The 27,095-nt window shown below is 33.8% G+C and overlaps 1 protein-coding gene across 6 annotated transcripts in view; it reads left to right on the plus strand.

The window, feature by feature from the left end:
* The window catches only part of LOC134531007 (sodium/potassium-transporting ATPase subunit alpha), a 349,143-nt gene that overhangs the window by 274,103 nt on the left and 47,945 nt on the right, over positions 1–27,095 (plus strand). For all 6 annotated transcript variants that reach the window (XM_063366437.1, XM_063366436.1, XM_063366441.1 and 3 more), the window contains 6 exons: positions 2,415–2,660; positions 5,906–6,017; positions 12,110–12,435; positions 18,539–18,787; positions 21,224–21,362; positions 25,679–25,821. In XM_063366437.1, the coding sequence (XP_063222507.1) occupies positions 2,415–2,660; positions 5,906–6,017; positions 12,110–12,435; positions 18,539–18,787; positions 21,224–21,362; positions 25,679–25,821 (1,215 nt within the window). The remainder of the gene's footprint in view (positions 1–2,414; positions 2,661–5,905; positions 6,018–12,109; positions 12,436–18,538; positions 18,788–21,223; positions 21,363–25,678; positions 25,822–27,095) is intronic.

Below are 27,095 nucleotides of genomic sequence, written 5' to 3' on the forward strand. Positions count from 1 at the left end.
GACGATCGTTCCTTGCTCACATGTTTTAAATAAATAAATAATAATAATAAAAATCTTGAAAGAATGTTGTCTGTTTCATGTAGTTGGTAGTAAAATTATGTCGCTGATAATTCACTTTAAACTGTTAACAGTTAAATTTAAATAAAAGCGTTTTGAATGAATTTCAGTATGTATTCTTCTCACGTTTAATTTATATGTCCAACACATGATGTGACCGAAAGAAAGCGACACACTCACTTTGCCGATCGCTCCTCACAATTCTGTGCCTTCACAAAATAATGTCCCGAGTGACTGTTGGTCACCTAGGTACAGAAGAAGAAAGGAACTAAGTCTCTGTGGACCAGAAGGTCATCTGGACTGGTGCCGCACATCTGGGACCTAATTTCTTACTCGCAAGTTGTAAAAAATAAACACAAATTTAAAGGTTAAAGCTTACTGTGGCATAGTCTCTGCACCCACACTTGATGTCAGCCTCTAATCACTCATAAACTTTGTTTTTTGTGAGTGCTCTGCACGTCCTTTTGGCACAGCACTTGAACCATGACTGACGAGGCTATGCAACTGCGTACCACATCGCAGGGAAGCAGCAGCTGTGTGACCTCACCAACCAATAATAACACAGCTCTTACATCCAAGGACACATGACATAATATCTTAACATTGCATCGAAGCGTTTCTGCAAAAAACAAAAACAAAAATCATAAAACTCATTTCTGATTGGTGGGTTTCAACCCCTGATAATAATTCTACCGCCTCCCGTGGAATAAAAACTCCTGCCGATTTTCCCATCATAAAAAAGCACTCATAAAATGCCAGAATGACTCTGTAACTGAAAAGAAAATGTCTAGAAGATTGGCACCGCGGTGCACACACTTGTCTTTTATTCTCCCTTTTCACAAAACAATAGAAAGTGCTTTAGAACCATAATTATAGCTTCTAATTAAACACAAAACATGTCTAAGCATAAGAACAATATTCAAATTGAATAAATACTGAAAAATACCTTTACACAAATAGTAACCTAGGAACAATGTGAAAACCTGCATAAACATAGTTAAAAGGCATGTCTAAATAAAAATAATTAAATGTGATAAACTGTCACAAAAGTATTTATGTTAACAAAGTATAGATACAACACTTTGTCTCTATGACCTTAAACCTACATTATCAGCTGATATACCTACTGCATTACTTTAAAACATGATATCATACAAATACTGTGCAAAGTTGGGGAGGGCATGGATACGACGATGCCACAACCACTCCTTTTTTAATCAATTTACAGCACTTGCATACAGTATGTCTAAAAATATTTGAAGTATATGTTCAAAAAAATGTTTGAATTAGGTACGTTTTGAGATTATACAACCTAAAATTAAATTACAGTGTAAAACTTTTCACGAATCTCACATTACAGGGCTTGGTCATAACAGTACCTAACTAGGTGCTAACAACATTACTGAATTATAAAATATTAATTTTATTGACATTGAAGATATATTTGAATTCTAACAAGATTTAGAAAATTATAAACTTAATGTTTTTTTATTTAGAAAGCTCATGTCACTTTTTAATGTAATTCCTGGCCCTCTTGTCTACTAAATGCATAACTGCGTGAGGGACCGCTGGAAGCTTCTGTTTTTTATCACCAGAGTTGCTTCGGACGTTCATGATGGCATAATATAAACATTGGCTAAACACTCCGGCGATGATGTATTTCTGCGTGATTTAAACACTGAACTATGTTAAATGGGCTTAAGTAATTATACAATAAATGAAGCAAGTAACTATTAAGGAGAAAGCAAAATACTGATTGGTGATCATTAAATTAGTAATTTGTTTGCAATGTGTTTAATGCTACGTAAGTGTCCTGGCCATTGTGCATGCACAGAAACAAAAGTTCACATAAATAAAAAAAAAAGTGCTACTCATATTCTATGACAGCGCTTCTTCAAATCATGCCAAAATTTATTGGCGTTATTACTTAAAAATCGTGCAAATTGAACATTATTACTTGGAGGGTTGGGTGCGTATAAAAATAAAATTTATACTTTAATTATTGCTATGAGTGAGATTTTTAATTCAAAAGGCATGTGATAACAGAGATTTTATTTTAAATAATGAATTCAAGCTTTTATTTAAACAAAATATTAACATGTAAATATATTTTACTCTAAGCATACAAATAATTTTATTCTAAAATAGGCTCAGAATTTTTTTTATCATTAGAAGTACATTAGAAAACGCTAAGAAATTTTACAATAGGCTCAAGAAATTTCATTTAACGTGTCAACAGAATTGGTGTTAGGTTTAACTTGTATCGTAGTCTGTAAAAATTGAGTTTGTTAGTTTTTGCATTGTGATCTAGTGTGTCTAACTCTCTTGTCTAACTTCCTCGGTGGCGTGTCGTGCAGGCATTATCGTGGCAAACGTGCCAGAGGGTCTGCTGGCGACGGTGACGGTGTGCCTCACGCTGACGGCCAAGCGCATGGCCTCCAAGAACTGCCTGGTGAAGAACCTGGAGGCCGTCGAGACACTGGGCTCAACGTCGACCATCTGCTCCGACAAGACGGGCACGCTCACCCAGAACAGGATGACGGTCGCCCACATGTGGTTCGACAACCAGATCATCGAGGCTGACACCACGGAGGACCAGTCAGGTGTGTGAAGGATCCTCTCGTCCAGTGCTGTACACGTTACTCGTTAAAGTATACTAAAATCCTTTTACCCAAGAAAAATCTATGAATTTTGAATTCATATTTTCATATATATTATACTTTTGAAACCCTGCTGAGTGCTTTCTTTCAGTCAAGGCATTACCTTTCCTTTCCCCGTTTCCAGGGTTATTAGTGTGGGGGGTTGTAAATCCATTAATTTTTTTTTAAATTTACTTGTTACGCTTTGAGAGTGTGCATCATAGCAGACAGTTCTTAGCTCACGTCTGACATTGCATTTGTGTGTGGTGTGTGTGTGTGTGACCATGAAGAGAGAAAAAAGAGGGGACCAAAATACTTGGCTATCTCGCTCATCCAATCTTCTCCACACAGTTCGTGAAATGTTATCTTTCATTCCACTACATTCCCGGTCCCTTGTAAGGCTAAACTTTCCCAAGGCCAGAGGCATGCACATACACTCTTGCTCCCTCTCTGGCTGGTTTATTTTTATATTTTCCTCTCCTCCGGGCTATGGACACGGCATACGCACAAACTGCGCTGTTCATGGAACTTCATGGGACTGCTGAGATATTTTGATTAAACAATTTATACTTACTTGTGGAATTATATTTATTGAAAACCAACATAGGTTAGTTATTTACCGCATATTCAACCACACAGTACAATATTATTTTTTTAACCCAAAATTCGCTAATGTGTCGTAGTACATTTTTTTACACTGAAAATTGGCATAAAATATGCAACCCATACGTGGGTAAATATGGTAACTTTAAATCGCTTTTGGTGTGTTGCTAGTGTCATATTAGTTTTTATAATTTATTTAATTTTCTTTGAACATATACATTTTTCTCGTACAATTTTTATGTATGTGTGTAATTAAGTATTGACTCTGGAAAAAAAAAGTTGTTAATATGTATTACTAGATTTTGCTGCACCACAGGATGTAGATTCTGTGCTGCTGTAGCCATCTAGTGGGTTGTGAAGCTACTGTGTTACCTAGGTGCTTGGTGATTTGTTTGTGGTAGAATTATGATAAAATGAAGGACTGAAAGATCATATTGATCAAATTAACACGTTATCAATCAGGGTATCTGTATATTTTGTGTGACTGGAAATTGTGTAGTGGTAACCTATTTTCAAGAACCGTAACAAAACTGAGAACTGGTAAAAATGTAGTATCGACTCATCATTACACGAAACTGGATTTTCTTCTTTAGAATTCTGAGACAAAACCACCTATAGTATTAGAGTACAATTATGTTTCACTTTATGAAATGCTAAGGTACCTTTGACTGCATTTATCAAAGCACTGATTTATGAATCTTTCTTAGCAAATAAATTAGTGATTTTTGAAGTCAATGAAGCACTTTGAACATCATAAATGTGTGTGGCTGTCTTTTTATGGACATCCAGATCCAAATTATCTGTGAAATTATTAAATAAAAATAATTAATATTGTATTTCATTTGCCACTAATACATACATTTTCACAGGAGAGACAAATGGGCCTGTGCAAATATTTGGATATTCAAATTTTCAAAAACAAATAAGAGTTCATTATTTATGATTGATTCGAGTTCGAATACTAATATTTTGAAGTAATGAATATTCAATTGGTAACAAATATTAGATGCATCATACCTCGTGAGTTTGTCATTTACCAATGTTCACTGATTTACCAATGTTAAGCGTTAAGGCATTTGTGTAATATAAATACCCAATTTAGATGTTTTAACAGAACACATTAACAAAAACATGAACAGTTCTCAGTTTATAAACACACAACAAATATTCAAAGCTATTACACTCTGTCTCAACTATTCAAAAAACGGACTATTTATAGTATTTCGAACATGAAAACAAACTATTATTTGTATTCGCTCATCACACATACTTGTAGCTTGGAAAATAAATGTACGTCAACAATCGTAGACTACAACACAAAACACGGACACGCCTTTGCAATGGCCATTAATATAAGTGAACAGGATAGTTGCAACAGCCTAAAAATCAATAGTCACAATCGATCTTCCTCCATGTGCCAGAGTGGCAGCTTACTTATTGCATGCGTCTATGAAGAAACTGACATTACAAAGTAAATTATCATAAGTGAATAATGTTTCTGGATTTCAGAGGAATTTAGCAGAAAATGTGTTAGTTATATTGCTGAAGTAAAATACGATTTTCCTGGTTGCTGTAACAACGAAAACACGTGAATTATGTAAATATGAATTTATTTAATCTATTTCACAGTTACAGAGTTTTTCATGAAATTGATTGGTTTTGTTGTATTTTAAGGCTCACTAAAATTTTGTGGATCATAAATTAGAGTAGCTGGTTCTGAGAAATAAGGTAAATAAACTGAATTGGAAGGTTGGTTAGGTTATTTTAGGTTAGGTTAGCTTAGCTGTATAAAAGCACTTATTTTTATGATTTAAATATTTTAGTAAACATTTGATGTCTAATTATTGTAGCTCACATCATCTAATCAATCTTTTACTTCAGTATTAATTACATAATTAATAATATAATAATATAATTAATAATATAATTGTATTTTCTTCTATGTATGTGTTACATGTGAAATTTTTTTTGTCATTCCAATTCACATTCTTTCTATTAGAATTCAGTATTCGTGTTCAAAAATAATTTGGTATTTTTATTTGTATTTGATTTGAACTAAAAAAACAACTTATATTTGCACAAGCCTATACACAATACATCTCTGCCGTGAAACTACACTCAAACATTTTTCTAAGCTCTTAGTAAACATGTATTTTTGGTTAGGAATTATAACCCAAACATTAAATAGTACACTCACTTTTTTCCAACAGTACTGAATCTTAAACAAAATTCTGTTAATGAAGAGAGAATTAAAGCAAGGAGAGAAGTATCAAAAAATACATATAAATAGTGTTTTTTCACCAAAAAGTTTAAATATAAATAATAAATAAACACAGAAAGAAAATAAATGAGCAGAAATTTCCTTGTCACTTTTTGAGGAGGGGGGAGGGATATATCCTAGTTTGTTAGAAAAGTGGCCTGGACAAATAAAAAGGCTTTATAAAGAGGACATGTCCAGTTAACCCTAGTTAATACATACTGATCAATATATTTTTTTACCTGTTACTAACCAACCTTTTGGTTCTAAGTTAATATTTGAGTGTTATTCTAACAAAAGATGTAGAATTTGTATTTGTCACAGGAAATCTTTGTATCTTTTTTCCCAGGTGTACAGTACGATAGGACGAGTCCTGGCTTCAAGGCCCTTGCAAGAATCGCGACCCTGTGCAACCGTGCAGAGTTTAAACCTGGCCAGGATGGTGTGCCCATTCTAAAAAGGTATGCTGTTAAGTTAATTAAAATGCTAAAACATCAAACCAGAGGTTTAAATTTTACATCTCTGTAATTTTTTCCGAATATTGTATTTGCACCATTAAAGCATGGTTTTCAAATACATTGTACGAGGGGGGGACCCAAGAAAAGCTGGATTGAGAGCATGCTACCATTTGTAGATGTAGTAGAGAGTTCTCCCATTAGATAGGGATAGTGATGGGTCGATTCCGATTCCGGAATCGGTCGGTTCCACCGATTCCACTGGAATCGTGGGATTCAGAATACAATGGTTTTGGAATCGACCATGACCGATTCCTGCATTGTTTTTAAGTTTGCAAAATACATAATCTACGCAACGTAAGAAAATATTAAAATGCATGCAAATATAATTTTTAAAACTACATAATACAATCTTTTTTTACGGAACTGATTTACGAATTACGGTGATTAACGTATTTATTTACTTGCACCGCCATTTTCCCTACTGTACAAATGCAGTATCTACTTTCCTACTTCAAGCGAAAGCATTTTTAGGAAATTACGTTGCAGCAGCACTGCATTTAATAGCAAACCTTCAAAAATAATTAGACAAAACCATAAATGTTTAAAGAAAATTATGTAAATGTAAACGGCAAATAATGTAAACGTTAACTATTTGATCATGGCAGCTACATTTGCCATTGTAAACAACCTAATTTTTTTTGTGCTACCTGCCATGGTAAACCATATGGCCATGAACAAAATCTTTGGTGACGTGAACGTGAACATCTCTACACATTAAACTTTAAAGAATTAAAATGAAATAATTTTTGAATGAAATTTTACCCAAATTCACAGTGGATTATTGCAACCATATTAAAATAAGTTTAAAAGCAACATAACCAAATTGCTTTAAATCGGCGTTCTTGTGCGTGTTCAGCGATGCTCGTTTTACGTTAGATATATTTTGGAAAGGCAGTTGGCAAGTCTGAATTTCCAAACATTGCTGCGGAAACGTTCGTAAATTTTTATTACCAAACGGCAAACATAAACAATCTTTTGAAAGTAGTTGTGTTAGTTTAACAGAATTGTTTCCGATAAATTTCTGAAATGAATTAAATGTTAACACGCGATTATTTGAAGAGTTTAAATATTTTGTGTAAGAAAATCTCACCATAAAATGTGAAAATTTTGAGATGCTAAAAATTTCACAGAACTTTCTTACTCAAGAACCGAAAATTTATTTTCTCTTTACGATTGTGAGGAACTGCAAGACTGGATGGATTTATTCTTTTCACCAAGTGAGATAATTAAGTTCTAGGTAATATATTAAAACGTAAGCATCTCTGACATTTTATTTTAGTGTGGTGCATATTTGTTTGTCATTTCCATCATAATGAGATAATAAAGTTTTATTTTTACATTTCCCTTTTTTATTTTTTTTCGCCATGGTCCCTTGAAATATGTATAAACGAGGTTATATTGACATTTTATTTGGATCATTATTTAGTTGTGCTTGAAAATAAAATTCTTAACCTAACCGTACAAACCCTCTTTTTTTACAATTAATTAATTGAGTTGATAATGTAAGGTATCTAAAGTTTGTTAAGTTATAACATTATTTACAATTTAAGTCATTAGACATCTTTGATTATTGGCAGTGTTTGAACACGTGTTTCGTCTAACCATATGCAAGGTTAAAAGGCCAAATTGTGCTAGAAATACAAGGTAGCGTAACTTGATGGTAATGAACATACTTTTTAACATTATATAAGCTGTATATAATGTTAATTTCTGCACAGAAAATGAAACACAACATAATTACATTTTTAAAATCATAAACAACCTTTTTTTTCGTAGTATATTACTCTGTTGAACATTGTCAGATAAAAATTAAGGAATCGGAATCGGATTCGAAGAATCGACCCTTTAATTTAAGAATCGAAAATGGAATCGGAATCGGTATATTTTAGGAATCGGCCCAACACTAGATAGGGATAGTAGATATACCTTCACTAAACAGCTGCTCAGACGGCATCAGTTTGTAGGTTATCATTTGATCATAGTACTGTATTGTTTTTGTCTTACTCTTCTCGTGCTCCGCCTGCAAATTTGCTATGGCAGATTTAAAAGAACAAAGAGTGTGTTTAAAATATTGTTTCCTGCTTGAAAAATTGGCAACAGAAGTTTACAAACTGCTTCAACAGGCCTTCAAGAAGGATTACTATAAGCCGCACAAGAGTTTTCAAATGGTTTGGGCGCTTTAAACGTGGTGCAGTGAGTGTTGAAGACCATGCTCGTTCTGGGCGCCCTTCAACATCTCGAAACAATGAAAACTTTGGAAAAATCCACCAAAAAATTGAGGATAATTGCTTCATGATCGACAAAATTCCAGAGACTGGATTGAGCTGGAGCTTGTTCCAGTGGATTTTGACTGAGGATTTCTAAATGAGACATGTTGCCGTAAAATTTGTTTCTCGCCTTCTCAAACAGGATAAAAATAACATTCAATTGAATTTGAGCTAGGATTTGAAAAAAGAGATTGAAAGTGATCCAAACTTTTTGACCAAAGTCATTACAGGTGATGAGAGTTGGTGTTACGGGTATGATCCAGAAACCAAGCAAGCGTCAAGCCAGTAGAAGACTCCCAACTCCCGCAGACCAAAAAAAGCTCGACAAGTGAGATTGAATGTTAAGACGATGATCATTGTCTTTTTTGATATTCGTGGAATTGTGCTCTGGGAATTTGTTCCTCCTGGCCAGACTGATAACCAGCACTTTTATTTGGAAGTTTTAAGACGTTTGCAAGAGGCTGTGCGGAGGAAACACCAGAAACTTTGGCAATCAGGTGACTGGTTCCTTCATCACGACAACGCTGCCGCACTCACGGCCTTATGAGTGAACCGCTATTTGGCCTCTCAGGGGTGGTCTGTCTTTTCCCACTTTCCATTTTCGCCAGACCTAGCCCTTGGTGACTTTTCCGTGTTCCCGAGAAAGAAGAAAGTGTTTTCATGATGTGGAGGCAATAAAAACAGCTTCTTAAAGGGCACTGGAGGATTTCAAAGTTAAGTTCGAGAGGTGCTTCAAACAGTGGTAAAAGACTTAAGTGCATCGCATCTAATGGAGAGTACTTTAAAGGTCACTGGAGGAATTTCATAAAAAATGTAATAAATACATTTTGTATGACAAAAATTTGTTTTTTCATTTTTCTCCTGTATCGTATTACTGCTAATTTATTTGGGATTATTGGTTAGCTAAGTGGTTAATAATCACTCATTGTAATTAAATGGTTAGTTTTTTATTAGTGGAGACATTCATTTGTGTTATTATTTTATGGAACAAAGTGGTGCAATTTTGAGATTAAAGTGGTGTTATTATTTCAGGTTTTTGACAAATTTACATAAATATTCATTTAAATACTTACATATTTCTTTTCAAAACATCAATAGAATTTTTTAAATTTATACTGCTCTACAGCGTATAATGACTACCAGCAGTACAAATTAATGCACTGCTCAACAAAATGATATCTAAGAATACTATGAAACAATAAAAATGGTATAACAGCACATTTTGCTAAAGAATACGAAAGTTAAACCTTTGGAGATTCTGGGGTGAGTGAAAGTGTGGAACCACAAAGGTATGTTAATTTTAAATCTTTTAGAATATTATTACCATCTTGTATTGCATAATCGTCTCACATTTTATACTAAAATCAAGTTTGAAAAGTAGGGGTGCAACGTTTATGCAAGAAAATTTTTTTTTTGTTAGGTAAAGTTATTCATAATTACAAAACCCATTCATGGAAAGTACATTTATTTAAAAAGTTAAGTATAAAAGAGCTCACTAAACAATTTAAATTAATAAGTCATGCAACAAAAACCATTATTCAACTTTAAATAGAAAACCAAAATCTGTGATCCGAATGCGAGCCTGAACGAACGCGTAACTATCGTCGTAGTACACACCATGAAAGAGTGCGGGCCATCAAATGTAGTTAACTCGGCACTCGACAGAGAGCGCACGTTGAATGCATTCGGCGAGATATCAATATTTGACTAAGTGTGCGCGCTCTATATGGGAAGCAACATAACCAAACATGAAAGATGCAAACTAGCTCTGGCTAGATTTTTGTAAGTGGTACACCGTGGCAATGCAAACGGACAGTTAAAGGTAGGGGTGGGTGAAGCTTCGAAAGTTCGAATTCGAGTTGAACATTTGTTATATGAGAATTTGTACTCAAAAAAATTAAATTATTCGAAGTTCGAAAAATAGAAAAAAAACATTTCAAGAGTTTATAAGCTAATATTTTACTATACATACATTGCCTAAAAGTTAAAGAATGCCTACGATCAATAACATCAACTTGGAGTTAACTTAGCATAATGAGAACACACACATGCTTAGCCTAAGCCTATATGCCTGATCATTAAAACTAAACTCAACCATAATACAAATATGTTCGTTATACTTTGTTCAACTTACTTTGGCTTAAAGTAAAATAATTGTCAGTATCGTATTTTGCTGAGAAAATGGCAAATAGCAACTCCCAATTAATTATTTTCATGTTTAGAAACGTGCCAGATTCATTCCAGACTATGGTATTAGTCTTAATCTCCCCCTGCAACAGCTCTTTTTCCATGCATAAATTACGTCAATAATAATTTAACGTGATACAATATCACCAACGGACTTATAAAACAGCAGTTACGGCACTGAATCCAATGAAATAAGATTTTTTAAGAAAATTCATTTATAAATAAACGGGGAAAATATTCCATGGATGGAACAGTAAAAAAAAAATTAGTTTCGTGAATAATCGTAAACAAAGATGGCGCCCATACAACCACTTCGGGCCTGCTTTTGTGCAAAGAGTGAAGATATTTTTTTTACGTTGGAAGGAATGTAATTAGCAATAAGTAGTTTGTCTCTAAACGGCTGTGCGCATAAGCTGAAGGCCAAAAGTAAAAAAAAAAGTTCAATTGTTCTTGTTCAATATTATTATTATTATTATTATTATTATTATTATTATTATTATTATTATTATTATTATTATTATACGATAACAACGTAGAAAGTTCAGCCGGCCATATAAAATATTACCATACAGTATTTAGTTGTATAAAAATAGCAAATGTTACGTGACTAAGTTTTTGGCAATGGTTCAAAAGGCCTAAGTTAATGGAGAATGTTGTGTTGATGGTTAACTTAAGTTATGTATTAGCAAATGTGTAATAAGCAATCCTTACATTTGGTGGAGAGATGAAGGAAAACTTAAATATCCTAAACTGGCAAATGTTGCTCTTAAGTATTTAAGTATTCCTGCCACAAGTGTATCAAGTGAGTGGGTATTTTCTTCCTCCGGAAATGTGGTGACAGCACGTCGTCAATACCTGACACCTCAACATGTGCAGGAACTAACATTTTTGCATGACATTTTAAATAAGTTTTGAAAAATATTTTCTGTCACCAAACTTGTAGTTTATTATGTACTTAAATATTTTGAATTTCTTGCATTTAAATGTGCATATATTTTGTACATCTGTGAATTACATTTATTTTTTATATTCAACCTAGCTTGTAGGTTTTAAGATTTGTACATTTATTATAAATATGATTGTTGCATTGTTTGGTGTTTGCATTTAAGAAATTCTTTGATTTGGCCTAGTATTCAATATTCAATTCGAATTCGGGAATATTTATAAAAATTTGCTTCGAATTCGCTTCGAAATGAAAATATCTATATTCGCCCACCCCTATTAAAGGTTATAACGTTTAAAAAGTCTACAATAAATTTACATATCAGACAACTTTGAATTTCCGTTAATTAAATAAGTGGTAATGTCCGAATAAATATTAGATTTCGACTTTAAAATATATTGTTTTATACGGAAAAATACACAAAGTGCTTGTAATCTAATAGCGGGACCAAAAACATAATGCGACTCGAGGTTTTTTTTATCCAAATTTTGACGCCCTAAAATATAGGTGCGACGATTATGCGCGTGCAACAATTATGCGATAAAAGAGGGTATCTAATGCTGTACGACATAACTTACAAAAGTTCAAATTAGAAAGGTATTTTAGAGTGTAGACAAAATGAGCTTGTGTGTTTCCAGAGAGGTCAATGGTGATGCTTCTGAGGCTGCGCTGCTGAAATGCATGGAGTTGGCCCTTGGAGACGTTATGTCGATCCGGAAACGTAACAAGAAAGTGTGCGAGATCCCCTTCAACTCCACCAACAAGTATCAAGTGTCCATCCACGAGACGGAGGAGCCCAACGACCCACGCCACCTCATGGTGATGAAGGGTGCCCCGGAACGAATCCTGGACCGCTGTTCCACCATCTTCATTGGTGGCAAGGAGAAGGTTCTGGATGAAGAAATGAAGGAGGCGTTCAACAACGCGTACCTTGAGCTTGGGGGCCTTGGAGAGAGAGTGCTGGGTGAGTGATGATGCACTCACTGAACTCGAAATTATGCATAGTGCTTTGTGTACTGAGCATGTTTGTTATTGTTTGATCATTTTCGGTCACATTGAGCATGTGCAGTGACATAAGAGGTTCTTGTGTCAAGAGTTTGTGTGGTTACACTGAGCATGTTTGTTATTGATGGAGGCAAGATTATATGGTGATTAGCATAAAAGTGAAATAATGGCGAAATTGAATTCAGTACACTGCCAAACACCGAATAGAAAGTCTTACATCGCCAATCACCTAAATGGATGTTAATACACCACATAACACCGATGTGCAAGGCTAAACACAAAATGACACAAAATTTGCATCAATGACTTCATTTTTTTCCATTAAAATACATAATTTTTTTTTTCATATATCTTTAGTGTAAGTTTTTTTTAAATCCTAAAATAATATGCACTAAGTAAACATATTAATTTAGTTTCTATTATTGGTGGTTTTTTAAAAGTTACTAATAGCAGTTTGTAGCTGATACTATACAGATATAGCTGAAGGCCTACAGAGAAACATAAGTAAGCGTATAAACAAACAAATTTAGGGATTTTAACATTGCGTACTCATTTTTTGATTCATTTTAATAGGGAAAAACTGGGCTTTAGACAATGCAGTTAAAAAATGATTTGGTTATTTATAACTTTCTCATGAACTAAGGAAATAGTGAATGTTTTAGTTGCAGCTTGTTAAACTTTCATCAATGTATGGTATGTAGAATTCTTTTATGTAAACATGTATTGTAGCAGTTTATCAACGTAATTGTGCTTGATATATACTAATTTTAAACCTACATGAGTTTTAATTTTTATGACAGTAAATGAAATTCACTAATTTTAATAATGAAATTTACATTTTTCTACCACCATAAAATCTTGGCTCTAGTTATTGATAATTTTTTGTCACATTGAGCATGTGTATTGACATTAAGTGGTTCTTGATTCAAGAGTTTGTTTAGTTACACTGAGCATGTTTGGTTATTTGAAAGTATATATAAATGATAATAGATGTACAAATTAATGGATTTTTTACCATTGACTCAAGTTTTTTTTTTCCACACCAATTAAAATTTGAGTCAAGTTAGTTGATATTCGTTAATGAACTTGAGATAAGTTTTGCATGCAGCATATCAGATACAACTACATATAAATAATGGATATGTGTTAAATAGTGATTGAATTTAGAGATTCAAGGAAATATTTATGGCGATATACAAAGATCATATGTAGAAAAAAATTTTAATCATAAACAATGCTTTATTTAAAAAAAAAAAAAGACAAAATACCTAAAAACTATAAAAAAATTGGTAGTATAATTTTTTTTTCCTCCTAAAGACATTGCCTTAATCATAGTCCATGGACTTTGCAGTTTTCATAGTGGTATAATCATTTGTAACAAAGTTAAGGGTTGTTAAAAAAATTTTTCCATGTACTTGTTTCAGTATTATTTGAAATTTTTTTTTTTTCTTACAACAAATAGGGCAATAGCCAATTGCAAAATTTTTATTTTTGTCCAACACTATGTCGCATCTCAGACTCCCGGGCTAGCTTAAAATTCAGTCTGAAGTGTCCATTCGTAAACACCTGCATCAACCATTTTGGTGCTGAAAAATCATGTCAGTTCCCAAAAAAATGCTCGTGTCATAAGTGTCAACAATTAATTTACTGAAATGTCTCTCAGACACCAAACAGATATTAACATATTTTTATTGATACTTGAAGAAAGTTCACATTTATTGTGGCAGTCATCTTGCGACCACAAAAAAAGTACACGTAAAGTATACAAATATTCGTACATAACCTCTTTCCGACACCAAAAACAAACATGTAAACTTTTTGCAGGTTCTAAAGGATGAATATTTTAGGATAGTTTGTAGTTAAGTTTCGTGGTTACACACAAACTCATAGTACGAAACTGAAAGACTATGTCCTTGGAACAATGACGCAATCACTCAAACATTGCTGTGGGTTAACACCGAACTGTGGTAAAACGTTCTAGGTAAAAATTCCGAAGATGATAACAGGTTGATGATAAAGTAGCACGCGGACCACAACCGTTAAATTCTCTATTAACTCACATAATTATATAATTTATGGGCCACTGCCTGACACGCAATCTACCTACTCGCTACTTTGTCCAGACATTGACTGAGGAATGAGGCTATGCAGCTGCATCTACCTGACGGATGTTGCAGGTGCGTGATGTCTTCTCCAATCATAGCACAGCCCTTACAAAATTATATTGGTATACAATTTCTGACCCCTTGTAGTGAGGCGTATTGCGGTCAAATTACGACAAGAAAAAAATCGCACATTCTGATGACAACATTTTTAACCAATCGCAAAAATACCTTGAAAAATTACCAGGCAATATGGGCGCATAGCAACAGCTGCCCGACACACTCGAATACATTTTCCCACAACTACAAACTCTCTTTATCTCTATAATTATTCTATGAGGCCAAACAATTGCATTAGTTTATTTTTAGACAAAGAATAATGGAATGAAAAAAAAATACAAAAGAAAATTACATTAAAATGCCATTTCGAACAAAGCAAAAACAAAAAATTCTTAAAAAGTACATAAAAGAATATAAAAACGTAAACTCACAACCAGACCGGTAAAAACAAGGCCTAGGAGCTTATTCACTATAAAATAGACTAATTGTCAGATTACCTTAAAAAGCATCAAACAATGTAAATTATGATTATAAAGTGTATAGCAAACACAGAAGTACCTACTTCTTAAAAGGAATTAAAAGCTGTTATTTAAATTATATCAGCACACCTAATCAATGTACTGAACATGATGAAACAACATAATAAATTGTTACTTAAATCATTTAATAAGTGGGGAGGGCATTAGCCTGGGTTGTAACAACTACATTAATAAACTTAATTTCACTAAAAGGTAATGTTTTTATAATAACATAGTATTTGCAGTGAAAGGTCTTTAATCCCGTATTCTATAGTTGGGTAATTTTATGATATCCGGCTCCAATCAGCCGCTCACCAGTGGGGGCGGCCCTAATATTTGGAGATGGAATACTCACATAGGGAATAGTCCAAGATAAAAAGCTTGTAAAATTCTAAAAAGTAACTGTTTTTAAAACAAAGATTTTAAGCCAACAAATTTTCATTATTGTTTTGCATATTTATCGTCAAAATGTTTATATTCTTTCCTTGTAATGGTTTGATATAAATAAAATACTAACAATCAATTTATGATTAAATTGTGCCATTATATGAGGTAATAAAATCTTTGAAAATTTTTTATAATATCAAATCCTGAAAACTCATTTTAATTCTAAATGTATTGACCAGCACTTTAAATTGCACGCTAGTATTATTATCGAGTTCGAGTTAAACAAAGAAATTTATCTTCGAGTCGAGCTCGAGTCGAACTCATAGAAATTTGTCTTCGAGTCGAACTCGAGCCGAACTCATGGAAATTTGTTGAGATGAGTCAAACTTAGCGAGGTTCAAGTGGCAGAATGATGAGCGAAATAAATATAAGTTAAATATTTCTCAATATAATATATGTAATTAAATATGAAAGCTTTGAATTATTGAAGGTTTCCCTACACATTTTGATTTTTGTATTTTTTTTTTAATCTTCATACTGACGCTTTAAGTGAAAATGCACATCCAAGTGACGAATCAGACGTGAATTTGATGATGACTGAGTCTTGTATTTTTTGCAGCACTTGCATTTAGCTGTCTGATGATCAACTTTTCAAAAAATTCCCAAATCTCTGCTTTTGATTTCTATTCGTCACTTTTTGACGTCCCAGGCCGTACAAACATATCTATTCCACGAATACTAAACCGTTTATGATTAATACGACGCCGGCGACGCAAACTCAAGTGTAAACATAAACTTCAGCAGCCTCAATTTTCCGTTCGGCCATGGAAAACTGGTTGGAGATTTCAATTATTGTTGATATCAATTTGCCAAAGTGGCAACATTCCCTGGCTGTATGATGACTTACGTAGGCCATTGGCCCGGAGTTAAAATGGCGGCTATCTAGTGTTTAGTAGTAAATATTATTTACTTCCAAAGCTGCCCAAATATTAACGTGGTCTTGTTCATGACTGAATCTAGAGAACATTTTTTAAATTCCGTTATAGTTAAATAAAGGTATTTTGTTGCAGTTATAAATCTTAAGTGCATATTGAAGGATGGGATACACTGTTTGCGGTTACACACGATCGAAAATAAATAATCTTCCGACTTCGTTTTCAAGGTTTTCAGTGTTGGATCAGAGGTTTTCCACTAGGTAGGCCTAAATAATACATTTTATTTTATTTTAAAGTGCATGGTTTCGGATAAGTACCTACCTTCACTATTGGAAATTGAGCAACATTATAGTCGAGCCAAAAACTAAACTTTGACGAGACTCGAGGACACGATCTTAATCAACTCGGTTTTCGAGTCGAGTTTAGTTTCGCCGGCTCGACTCGACTGATTTTTCGAGTCTCGACCCATCACTAATATATATATATATATATATATATATATATATATATATATATATATATAAATTATGTATATATATATATATATATAAATTATGTATATATATATATATATATATATATATATATATATATATAAATTATGTATATAAATAAAATTATGTGTGTGTGTATGTATATATGTATATGTATATATAGACACACACACACACACCTTTTCCCCCATTAATGTTCATATGTTTCACATAAATTTAGACCATCAAGGCAAATAAATAAACAAACAGGTCTGAAGTGGGGTCCTGCCAGATGCGGAGCCCTGGGCGGCTGCCCAGCTCGCCAGGCCCTGGGGCGCCGCTACCGCTCACGTTCAGATATTTTCGGATGGGTTCCCGCTTTGATCCTGGCCGTTAGGTCGCATCGCTGCGCTGCCGTCGTTTTTAGTTCTCTCCGAGTTCATTACAGCTGGTTTCATTCAGTAGAGTATTTCGTATGTTCTAGTTTACATTGCACATTTCACACGTATATATTTCTGTAGTGCCTTTTTTTTTGCAGAAGATGAATGTTCATTTGCATTTTTTGTAAAGTTGCTATTACAAATTATTTTAAACTAGCATGTTGTGAGGCACCTAAGGCACCCATTTAAAATGATGAATATAACAAATGCTTTAATCTGTGCTATTAACGGATAATTTTAGCAGCAATAAATTGTGACCACGAAGAATATAACATAAGAAATGGGCATAACTACAAAAAGCAAATCTGTCAGAAAAAACCTTCAGGTGTACAATAGACATAAATACCAATTTTTTTTTTTAGTAAAATTATAAACTTCAAAGATATAAGCATATATATAAAAAAAAAAAGATTTTCAGAAGGGAGTACGTATGTACAAAATTAAAAATATCATCAAAAGATTACCCGTGATGCAAAAGGAAAGAAAAAAATTGCAGTTTTTCAGTAGAGCTAAACTTTGAGATATAAGCCTTTTTAGTAATTATAAGCATAGTTATTTTTAAGGCACTTAAAGTGAATACAACAAACATTTAAATTTAATAACCAAGGCGTGTTCCACTATTTAGTTGTATTTAAAATGTTACTTTATGGTTTCACTTACACTTTCTTTTTTATACACATCTGTATGGAGTAGGCTAATATTTGTGCTTTATGATACGCCTGTCTCCAAAGTATACGTATCACTTTGGCATTCCACAGTTACTGAGTCAGTGATGACCATAGTATTCTATGTTACCATAGTACTCTCTATTAATTTTTATTTGGCATTCCTGTTAAAACTATGATGTTAAATTCTGGCAAAATCGCTAATCCAGCATAGCCATAGTCCCAAATCTGCAGAATTAAATACCTTTTACTGTACAACTATATGTTTTTTTTGATTTTAGCATAATCCTTTGTATATTATTGTGCTGACCAATTTTTTTGATAGAAGTCAGCCAAATGGAAAAAAATGCACAAATTCTTTGCAAAAAGGAACAGTCTCTTGTAATATTATATTTTCAGCTTTAGTACAAAATTAGTGACGAATGTGATCGCAGTATATGTTGACCTGAGTACAAGCGAGATGTGTTATTGTCTCGTTCCAGGATTCTGTGACTTCATGCTGCCCAGTGACAAGTTCCCACTGGGCTTCAAGTTCGACTGCGATGACCCCAACTTCCCCCTGAGCAACCTGCGCTTTGTGGGCCTCATGTCGATGATCGATCCTCCGAGGGCAGCCGTGCCAGATGCCGTGGCGAAGTGCCGCTCGGCGGGTATCAAGGTCATCATGGTCACTGGAGACCACCCTATCACTGCCAAGGCTATTGCCAAGTCTGTCGGTATCATATCTGAAGGTAAGGATCTGCAAAAATATCACACTAATATTATAAATGCGACAGTTTGTGAGGAATATACCATGATTTTTCAAATTTCCCAGAAACCACTACACTACACATTTACTTTTTCTTTCCCTATGTATTTGTTACATGATGTGAAAAAAAAATTTTTTTTGTGGGATTCTAAACTATCATTCTTAGTATTCAAATTCGATATTCTTTTTCGAGAGTAATCTGGTATTTGTATTTGATTCGAACTAAAAAACTGATATCCGTACAGGCATAAGGACATTTGCACAGGCATGTAAGGAAGAACTAAAAAAATCTTTGCAGGTACAAAGAATTTACCCTAATAGTTTGAGATGTAGTAAATATTAGAAAATGGTGAATACTATCAAAAATATTTAATGTGTATCTCAAAATTATCATCACTTCAAAGGATTCCTGTATATGTGATATAATGCCCTCTACCCACATGATTTTTTTTAGACTATTGTGTGTATATTTATATATTTCTGACAAAAGATGATTTGTGATAGCTTCACAGTAATTATTTTCAGAACAACTGATAAATGGGCAGTTACAGAGATTTTATTGATAATTAATGCTTTTTTGTTAAAACCTATTAGACCTGAACAGCAGTAAATTATAGTGTTTTATTTTTTAATTCCAATTTTAGGAGCATGTGGTCACTGTTATAGTTGACAAGTGGGCTGCTTTTACATTTTTGGATTAAATGCCCTTAAATATGTATTATACTCTTTTATTATTCTACAAATGTTATTAAATATTGTGTTCATTTTATGACTTTGCATTACTCCTACTTAAAAATGTTTAAACGAGAAATTTGCCAAATGCTACAAAATTTCTTGATTTTTAATTTTTTAACGCTATTTGCGAAATTCCATATTTTTGTGAAAACTCAATGTTTTGTGAAAAAAAGGGATATTTGTTGTGTTTACAGATGCCATTTCTGAAAGCCTCACGTGATCAATCATAGATTTGTATCACAAGACACTAATTTCAATATCAAAGTTTATCATCTCAAATGTAGGATTTTTTTCTGTAACAGCACCAATTGATCGTATTGATGGACCACACAGACATATTGTGATATTTTTGCTATAAAATGTGTAGGAATACATCTTTATCTTAATATCTTTAGTTATTTTGTGAAAACTGGAATGAGTTTGTTAACAAGTAAAACTGCTACATATTTTGTATTTATGCCTGGTTTAATGCTGAAAAAATTTTTGATGAATGATTGACATTTAAAAATGCTGTTGTTTCTGAGGTGAAGAAAATTTTGCTTTTTGAAAAATGTTTGAAAATGAATACTATTAATACTGAACTAACCTATGGGCTGAATTTCATTAGGGTTATAGAGATATAGATCTAATTATTATTTAAAGTGATTATTGGGGATACTTTCAGCTATTAAAACTGATGCTACAAAATTTATGGACTAAAGGCAAAAATGAACATTTGTTAACAACTTTTTCGAAATTATTAACTATTTTACACTGATTTCTTGCATGGCTTTTAGGTTTTCATACAGGTTTGTTCTCCAGCTTTGGTATTTTTACACCATATATTTGCACCGCTTTTCTTTATTTTAATACATTTTTTTGTTCCATATTTAAATATATTTATTTATAATCTTAATTATTTTTATAGTACAGGCGTAGTTAGAAAAAGGAACACTACTGCTGATAGTTGAAAAATTATGATACCATGGATTGGCAGTGTCTTAACATTGTGAAATACTGAGTCCAATTCAGAAGAATACCTTGGTATTTTTTAAATATTTTTAGACTGTCAGTGAGAGTTTTTTTGTGATTGGTAAGCGGGTAGCTGAATCTTTTCTTTTTTGTCTCGGAAACCCAAATTTCAGCCATCGATCTGTTGAGGGGCAACATTACAACTTTTTGTCTCACACCTTGTTGGTTTAATTTTCTTATTTCCATTATTTTAGGGCTCTTTCTGTAAAGTTTGTCTTTAAAGCTATCTTGCATTTTATGTCTCATCTCAAATTTTCCAAACAAGTACTTATTAAGATTATCTTATTGCGTTAGAAAGTCTCTCAAGCATTTATAATTGTGACCACTTTTACAGCTCAGAAATAACATTTAGGAGATATCTGGCGAAATATTTTTTACCAAACAGCAATTACAAAACAGCTATCAGGAGGAATAACAGGAAAATCCCTTAAGTTTATATTAATTACATGAAAATGAAATTTTTTAAAAAAAAACTGGGTGTTTGAGACTCAGCTCTAAAAATATACTTAGTTTTAGTTTTAGAATGAAACTTATAATTTGTGTCAGTTAAATGGCTAGTCTAAATGTTTTTAATGAATACCTCTGATTTTATTATTTTAATAGTGGTGACTTAACTGTACCTTTGATAAGTGTGTATGCCTATTGCAATATTGTTGCATTCACCTGTGTGCAGGCAACGAGACAGTAGAGGACATCGCACAGCGCCTCAACATCCCAGTGTCTGAGGTGAACCCCCGAGAAGCCAAGGCTGCTGTCATTCACGGCTCCGAGCTCAGGGATGTCAGCTCTGAAGGACTGGATGAAATTCTTAGGTGAGCAAGGAAGGTTATACATGGTGCATTAATGGTGGACATAAATATGACATTTTAAAAAATATTTAAGGTTTTATCTGTTAAAATACAGGATGTCCTTAAAATATTGTCCCATTTTCAAAGTTACCGTATTTACTCGCATAATGTCCGCAGTAATTTGGCTACATTTTTGACCAAAAAAAATGGGGTGCGGACATTATGAGGTGAAGTCCGAAAAAAAAATTTTACCTCAAAATTTTACGCTTTGTGTAGAGTAAAAAAAGTGTTCTCTCATAATTAGTTTACTAGCAGAGCGCTGGTGACTGGCGACCCTCCGCAGCGGACGTGAGAAATTTGACAGGTGTCAAGATAATTGGGTGCCGGCGATTAGTGGAAGACGCCACTCATTTTTTTTTTCTTCTCTCACTCGCGTGTGCGCTCTTACATTCAAAAGCCGCAGCCAGCCTACACAAAATAAAGCTTTGCGTGAAAAGATATTTTTTTGATCTTTCATTGAAATGGCCACTGACCATACGGGGCAGATGTCTAATGTCTGCAAAATGCTGGCGCCGGCGAGCCTCCCTCGCTGTCCCTTGCCATTGTCTGTATAAAAAAACCGTGCGCATGTACCCCCACCACTTCTCCGCTACCTCCCCTACTTTGTGACGTAGTGTGAGTTGACATGTACTGGCTTGTGCTATATTAGTCCATCCCCTTGCAACTCGCGTGACGTCGCAGTGAGTCCGGACGGTTTCACCACGCTACAAAACTCTCTCAGCGACCGCTCCGGAGAAATGAACAACTAAAGGTCAAAGCATTGTTGACAGCGTCGGTAATTTTCCATCCCGTTACTGTGCCTTTCAGGGGTGGCCAAGGTTGCTTTGTCTGGTGCGGACTTTATGCGGATTTTAAAAAATTCAATTTCAAGTATTTAAAAAGAAATGTGCGGACATTATGCGATTAAATACTGTATATTAAAACAGTTTAATAGACTATTTACAAATGTTCAATATGTGCACCTTTAGTTATACGGCACACATCCAACCTAATGTTCAATACTTCCCACACTTTGGTTAAGTCCAGACTAAAGGATGCAATAGCCTCTTTAATTTTGTTTCTTAACTCTTGCAAATCATTAGGTAGCGACAGAACGTAAACACAATCTTTTATAAAGCCTCAAAGGAAAAAAAACATGGCGTTACATCACGTGAATGTTGAGGCAAGCGAAAACTAACTCTTGTCATCTCGACCATCACGACCAATCCAACGGTCAGGGACTTCGACGTTCAACCACTCTTGTAAAAGGAGATTCCAATGGGGAGGGCTGAAATTACAGATTCACTTTTAGCGAATAGCAGAGCACAAAACGCTTTACGCTCAGGAATCTCTATTTTGCGTAGGTGGCACTGCAAAAAAGAGAAAAAAAAAATGAAAGCCATACTCGCACATACACTTATCTAAAACTCTTTGTGACCTTGAATCAACATTGTACAGTGCTTACAGTTAATACTATTAAAATTTATAACTTGGACATTCTTTTATGGACATACTGTATAATCAAAACTAATATCCAAATGTATGATGCTTGATTCATGTTCACACCTCCATTTGTAATTTTTAGCTTTGATTATTTGCGTGACACACTGCTGTTCTTAACTTTGGTTCTAATTTTTCATGTACGAAACTTAATTGGAATAAAATATTCTCATTTCTCTTATCATTTCTATGTATTTTTAAAATAATTTAAATATTTCAGACAGCCCAAGAAAAACCTCAGTTTATCTTGGTCTTTATAAAGTTCAGGCTGCTGGTGTTCTCCACATCCAGTATCTGATATCTTAGAAACAGTTGTAGTGTTTGGGTTGCTGCTAAATTCAGGGTACAGCTGGTTTTCATTTTCATTATGTTCTGAAAGCAAGGCAGGGGTCATATTACCTGCAGAAGGGTCGCCTCTATATGGGTCGCACTTATTATTTTGGGCATAAAAATCTAACCTTTTCACCTTAATGGTCACCTTTGAATAAGGGTCGATCATATCTCTGTCTTCCTAGAGTTCAGTGGATACAATTGAAGTCTTTGTGTACCATGTCTCAACTTATTGGTGCATAATAAATAAAATACAACACTGGTGTTGATTCATGGTCCATTTTTGTCTTTTAACTACTGGAGGATGTGAGGCAGTCCTAGGCCCACAATTCTCCCCCTTTGCCTCATATTTACAATCCCTCTAAGTCCCTCACTACCTAAACAAAAGAAAGGACTTAGACTTCTATTTTTTATACCCAATTCCATGTTTCCCTTCCCTCTATTGTATTTTATATTTTTACCCATCCCTTTACCACGGAGAGAGAAGTGGTGGCAAGCTACTCCATCAGTTCCCTCTATAAAAACCAGCACCCTCATAAAAGCCGCACTTCAAAACACCAACGATGTCTGTAGTTTAGTTTTTGGAATGTTCAGTTGAAAACATGGGAAATCTCACGCAAAAAAAAATAATGATTAAGCACAATTGCATCATAAACACCTGTCAAGATACACGTTGATTATGTAGGGTGCCAGTTCATGAAGCATTTGCAATGATGAGGGAGGGAGAACCGTCAATACTGTCCTGTGGGCTCAAGCACACACACTCTTGGTCTCTCTCTCTGGCTGATAAATGTTTAGATTATTTCCCTCCTTGCTGCGCCTTCACAGCAAAGCAGACACGTCACTTGCGGCTCCGACCCGGCGAGCAGCGGACGTGTAACAGCACTGTTCATGTGGCTTCACATTACTGCTGAGATGTTTTAATTGAACAATTTTCACTTGTGAATAAAGCTATTCGAAACCAACATCCACACACACAGTACACACATTGAACACACAGTACGCACACTACACACAATCAGAAATTAAAAACTAACTTAAGCTATTTATTTATGGACATATTCTATCACACAGTGCAAGGTTACTATATATATTTTTTTAACCAAAAGTGATAAAACTCCCATTAGGGTTACCCTACATTTTTTTAATCTAAAAAAAAAATGTGCAATCCTAAATACGGTAATATTATCCACATACTTTTCAGGTAATTACATCAATATGGTGATGTAACTAGGAACATTAATCCCTCTCTTAACGCAACTTGATTTGTAATGAAAATCACTTATTTGAAGCCCAATTTCCCATATTGACATTGGTTTTTTTTTTTTTTTTGCTGTGAAGTCAAATGAGCTTGACTAGGATCTGAACCAACAACACTTCAGGCCTCTTTTCTGTTTATATAATTTATAGTTAATATTTTTCAAAATGCAACTTTACAATTAACATTCCACATTTAATGGTCTGCAGACTTCTGCGGAGCAGACCACATTCTCCAATCTGCATAAGAATTCCAAAAACACAAGAATTGTTTATTTACAAGTTTGCATTATACTTTAGCCCGCAGCCTGTGTGCCAGATGTAATCAACTTATGACTTAATAACTTTATGTCTTTATCCTTGATTTTTACCACACAAAATCTACAATATAACATAATAATGTATAATACAACAATATAACTTACTGTTATAATAATTAAAAACATTATCTTTTTTTTTTTTTTTTACAATTTAGTCTATTAGGCCATGTCATGAATATCTTCTTGGTAGAGAAGGAGTAACAGATTGTTAGTCCTTGATAATAATGTTTGAAATCAATAAAAATAATTTTATTATACTTATTACCTGATGTGACTTACTTACTTAGATCTGACTTACAACTCACTTAGATCATTAAAATTTTATTTTGGCTATAACTTGACTTTTGATCTGATAACGTCTTATAAATCGATGAACGCCAGCTGCATGCACGAAAAAGCATGACTCATTGTCACATTCCGCCTGAGCCTAGCGTGCAAGAACCGGCCAACCACCGTGCGAGAAAATCTTCTATAATATCAAACAGGTTAAGGCGGGCTTTTTAACTAATTGTTCGTGATTATATTTAAACAAATTATTTAAATTAAATTTGCAAAAACTGTAAATAATATTTGAAAATAAAAAAAGTATGCAATTTTTCATCAATGTTTTCTTATGACGTAATCACGTAAAATTATCGTCCGTAAACCGACTTTACAGACAACCCCCTTTTTTAGTTAGTTTTTTAAATTGCATTTGACGTTAACTTTACAAGCTTAATTTTGCAACACTCTTAAGTTTTCTTAAGTATTCAGTGCTAAGGAGTTACAATCCAAATTTTTTTAAATTCTGTCAAGGCTTGTAAACTACAGTGTTTGGTAGAGAATGGACAGCGAGTAGAGATATAGACAGCGTTTGTTAGAGATGAGTGACAAATCGTTGTTTCCTTGCACCAGGTACCACCCAGAAATTGTGTTCGCCCGTACGTCACCACAGCAGAAATTGATTATCGTTGAGGGATGCCAGCGAATGGGGGCTATTGTCGCTGTGACTGGAGATGGTGTAAATGACTCGCCTGCTTTGAAGAAGGCCGATATTGGTAAGCACATCTTTGTAAATTTGGTATGGAATTGGATTTGTGTACATACATTTCTAGCACAGCCTTCAAACAAAGAAGCCAGGAATCAAGTGTACCTGCTGAGTGTAAATTTTTTTTTTCTTAATATTGTTGTGTAATTGATCTACTTTAACAGCCTGCAAACTTAAAATTAAGTGCTTATCTAGCAAGAACTATAACCGAAAGAAAACAGTTGTAATACTCTGATGGAGTTGAAAATGCATGACAGCTGTGAGTAGTAAGCTAGTAACATCTCACCTAATGGCAGTCGGCCAGCGCTTGTGCTGTGGTAGTATCACAGCTACGCACGTACAAGTGGTGAGCCAGTTTGACTTGACTGTTGGGGTTTTCTGCTATAAGTGTATCCACTAACAAATTATATTTTTTTATTGTACGATATTACTGGAGATTTGGAAAACAAAACTGGCATGTAAAAAAACTTTTATGTGTGTTTTTCTTGATAACCGCTTAGGAATAAAACTTTTATTTTCCTATCTTTTTCAAAGGCTAGGTAAACTACTGACGAACTAAAAAAAAAAGAGGAGGATAGTGTATACAGTTAATGAATCGCCTAAACTCAGTAGTTTCCCAACCACCTGGCCGTCACTCTATGACGCACACCTGTGGTTTGACATAACACTTGCCTTTTCTTTCTTTTGTTTGTGCGTTGCTGCAACACTGATTGGCATGTGATAATTTTGTCACTGGTCGCCCACAAACAAAAATGCTAACAGCCAACCACCACTTTGTAATAATATCTTTGACTATATAATAAAAATGTTGAATGGCATTGTTAATAAAAGAAAAAAAAGTATGTTTCATACAGTGAAACCTCATTAATAAAATCTCTGTTTATACAAAACTCTCATTAATACAAAGTGTTTTCACAGTCCCCAGATATTAAATATAATTATTGTGCTAAGTTATATGTTTAATACAAAAGTTTAGTTATTATATTATACAGGTATCCCAAAATAATGTAAACAAACAGTGTGAAGTTTTAACTAAAATAATACTGGTTTTGTACTTTTGTTCAATGTATGTTAAGAAAAATAGCTTGAAAATTTCATTCTCCCACAATTGTGGTAGTATTAATTTTTGTATATCATTTGTAAACCTTTGCATTATTCTTATATCGTAAAACCTTGTTAGTGTGTCAGTAAAAAATATTTTTTCAAGTCACAGATGTAGCCAGCCCTAAATTGTATTTTACAGTTCCTAAAAAAATGCATCAAATTTTGTGAAAATGTTGACTT

The sequence above is a fragment of the Bacillus rossius genome, chromosome 3 (assembly GCF_032445375.1).
Source record: "Bacillus rossius redtenbacheri isolate Brsri chromosome 3, Brsri_v3, whole genome shotgun sequence".
Taxonomy (NCBI): domain Eukaryota; kingdom Metazoa; phylum Arthropoda; class Insecta; order Phasmatodea; family Bacillidae; genus Bacillus; species Bacillus rossius.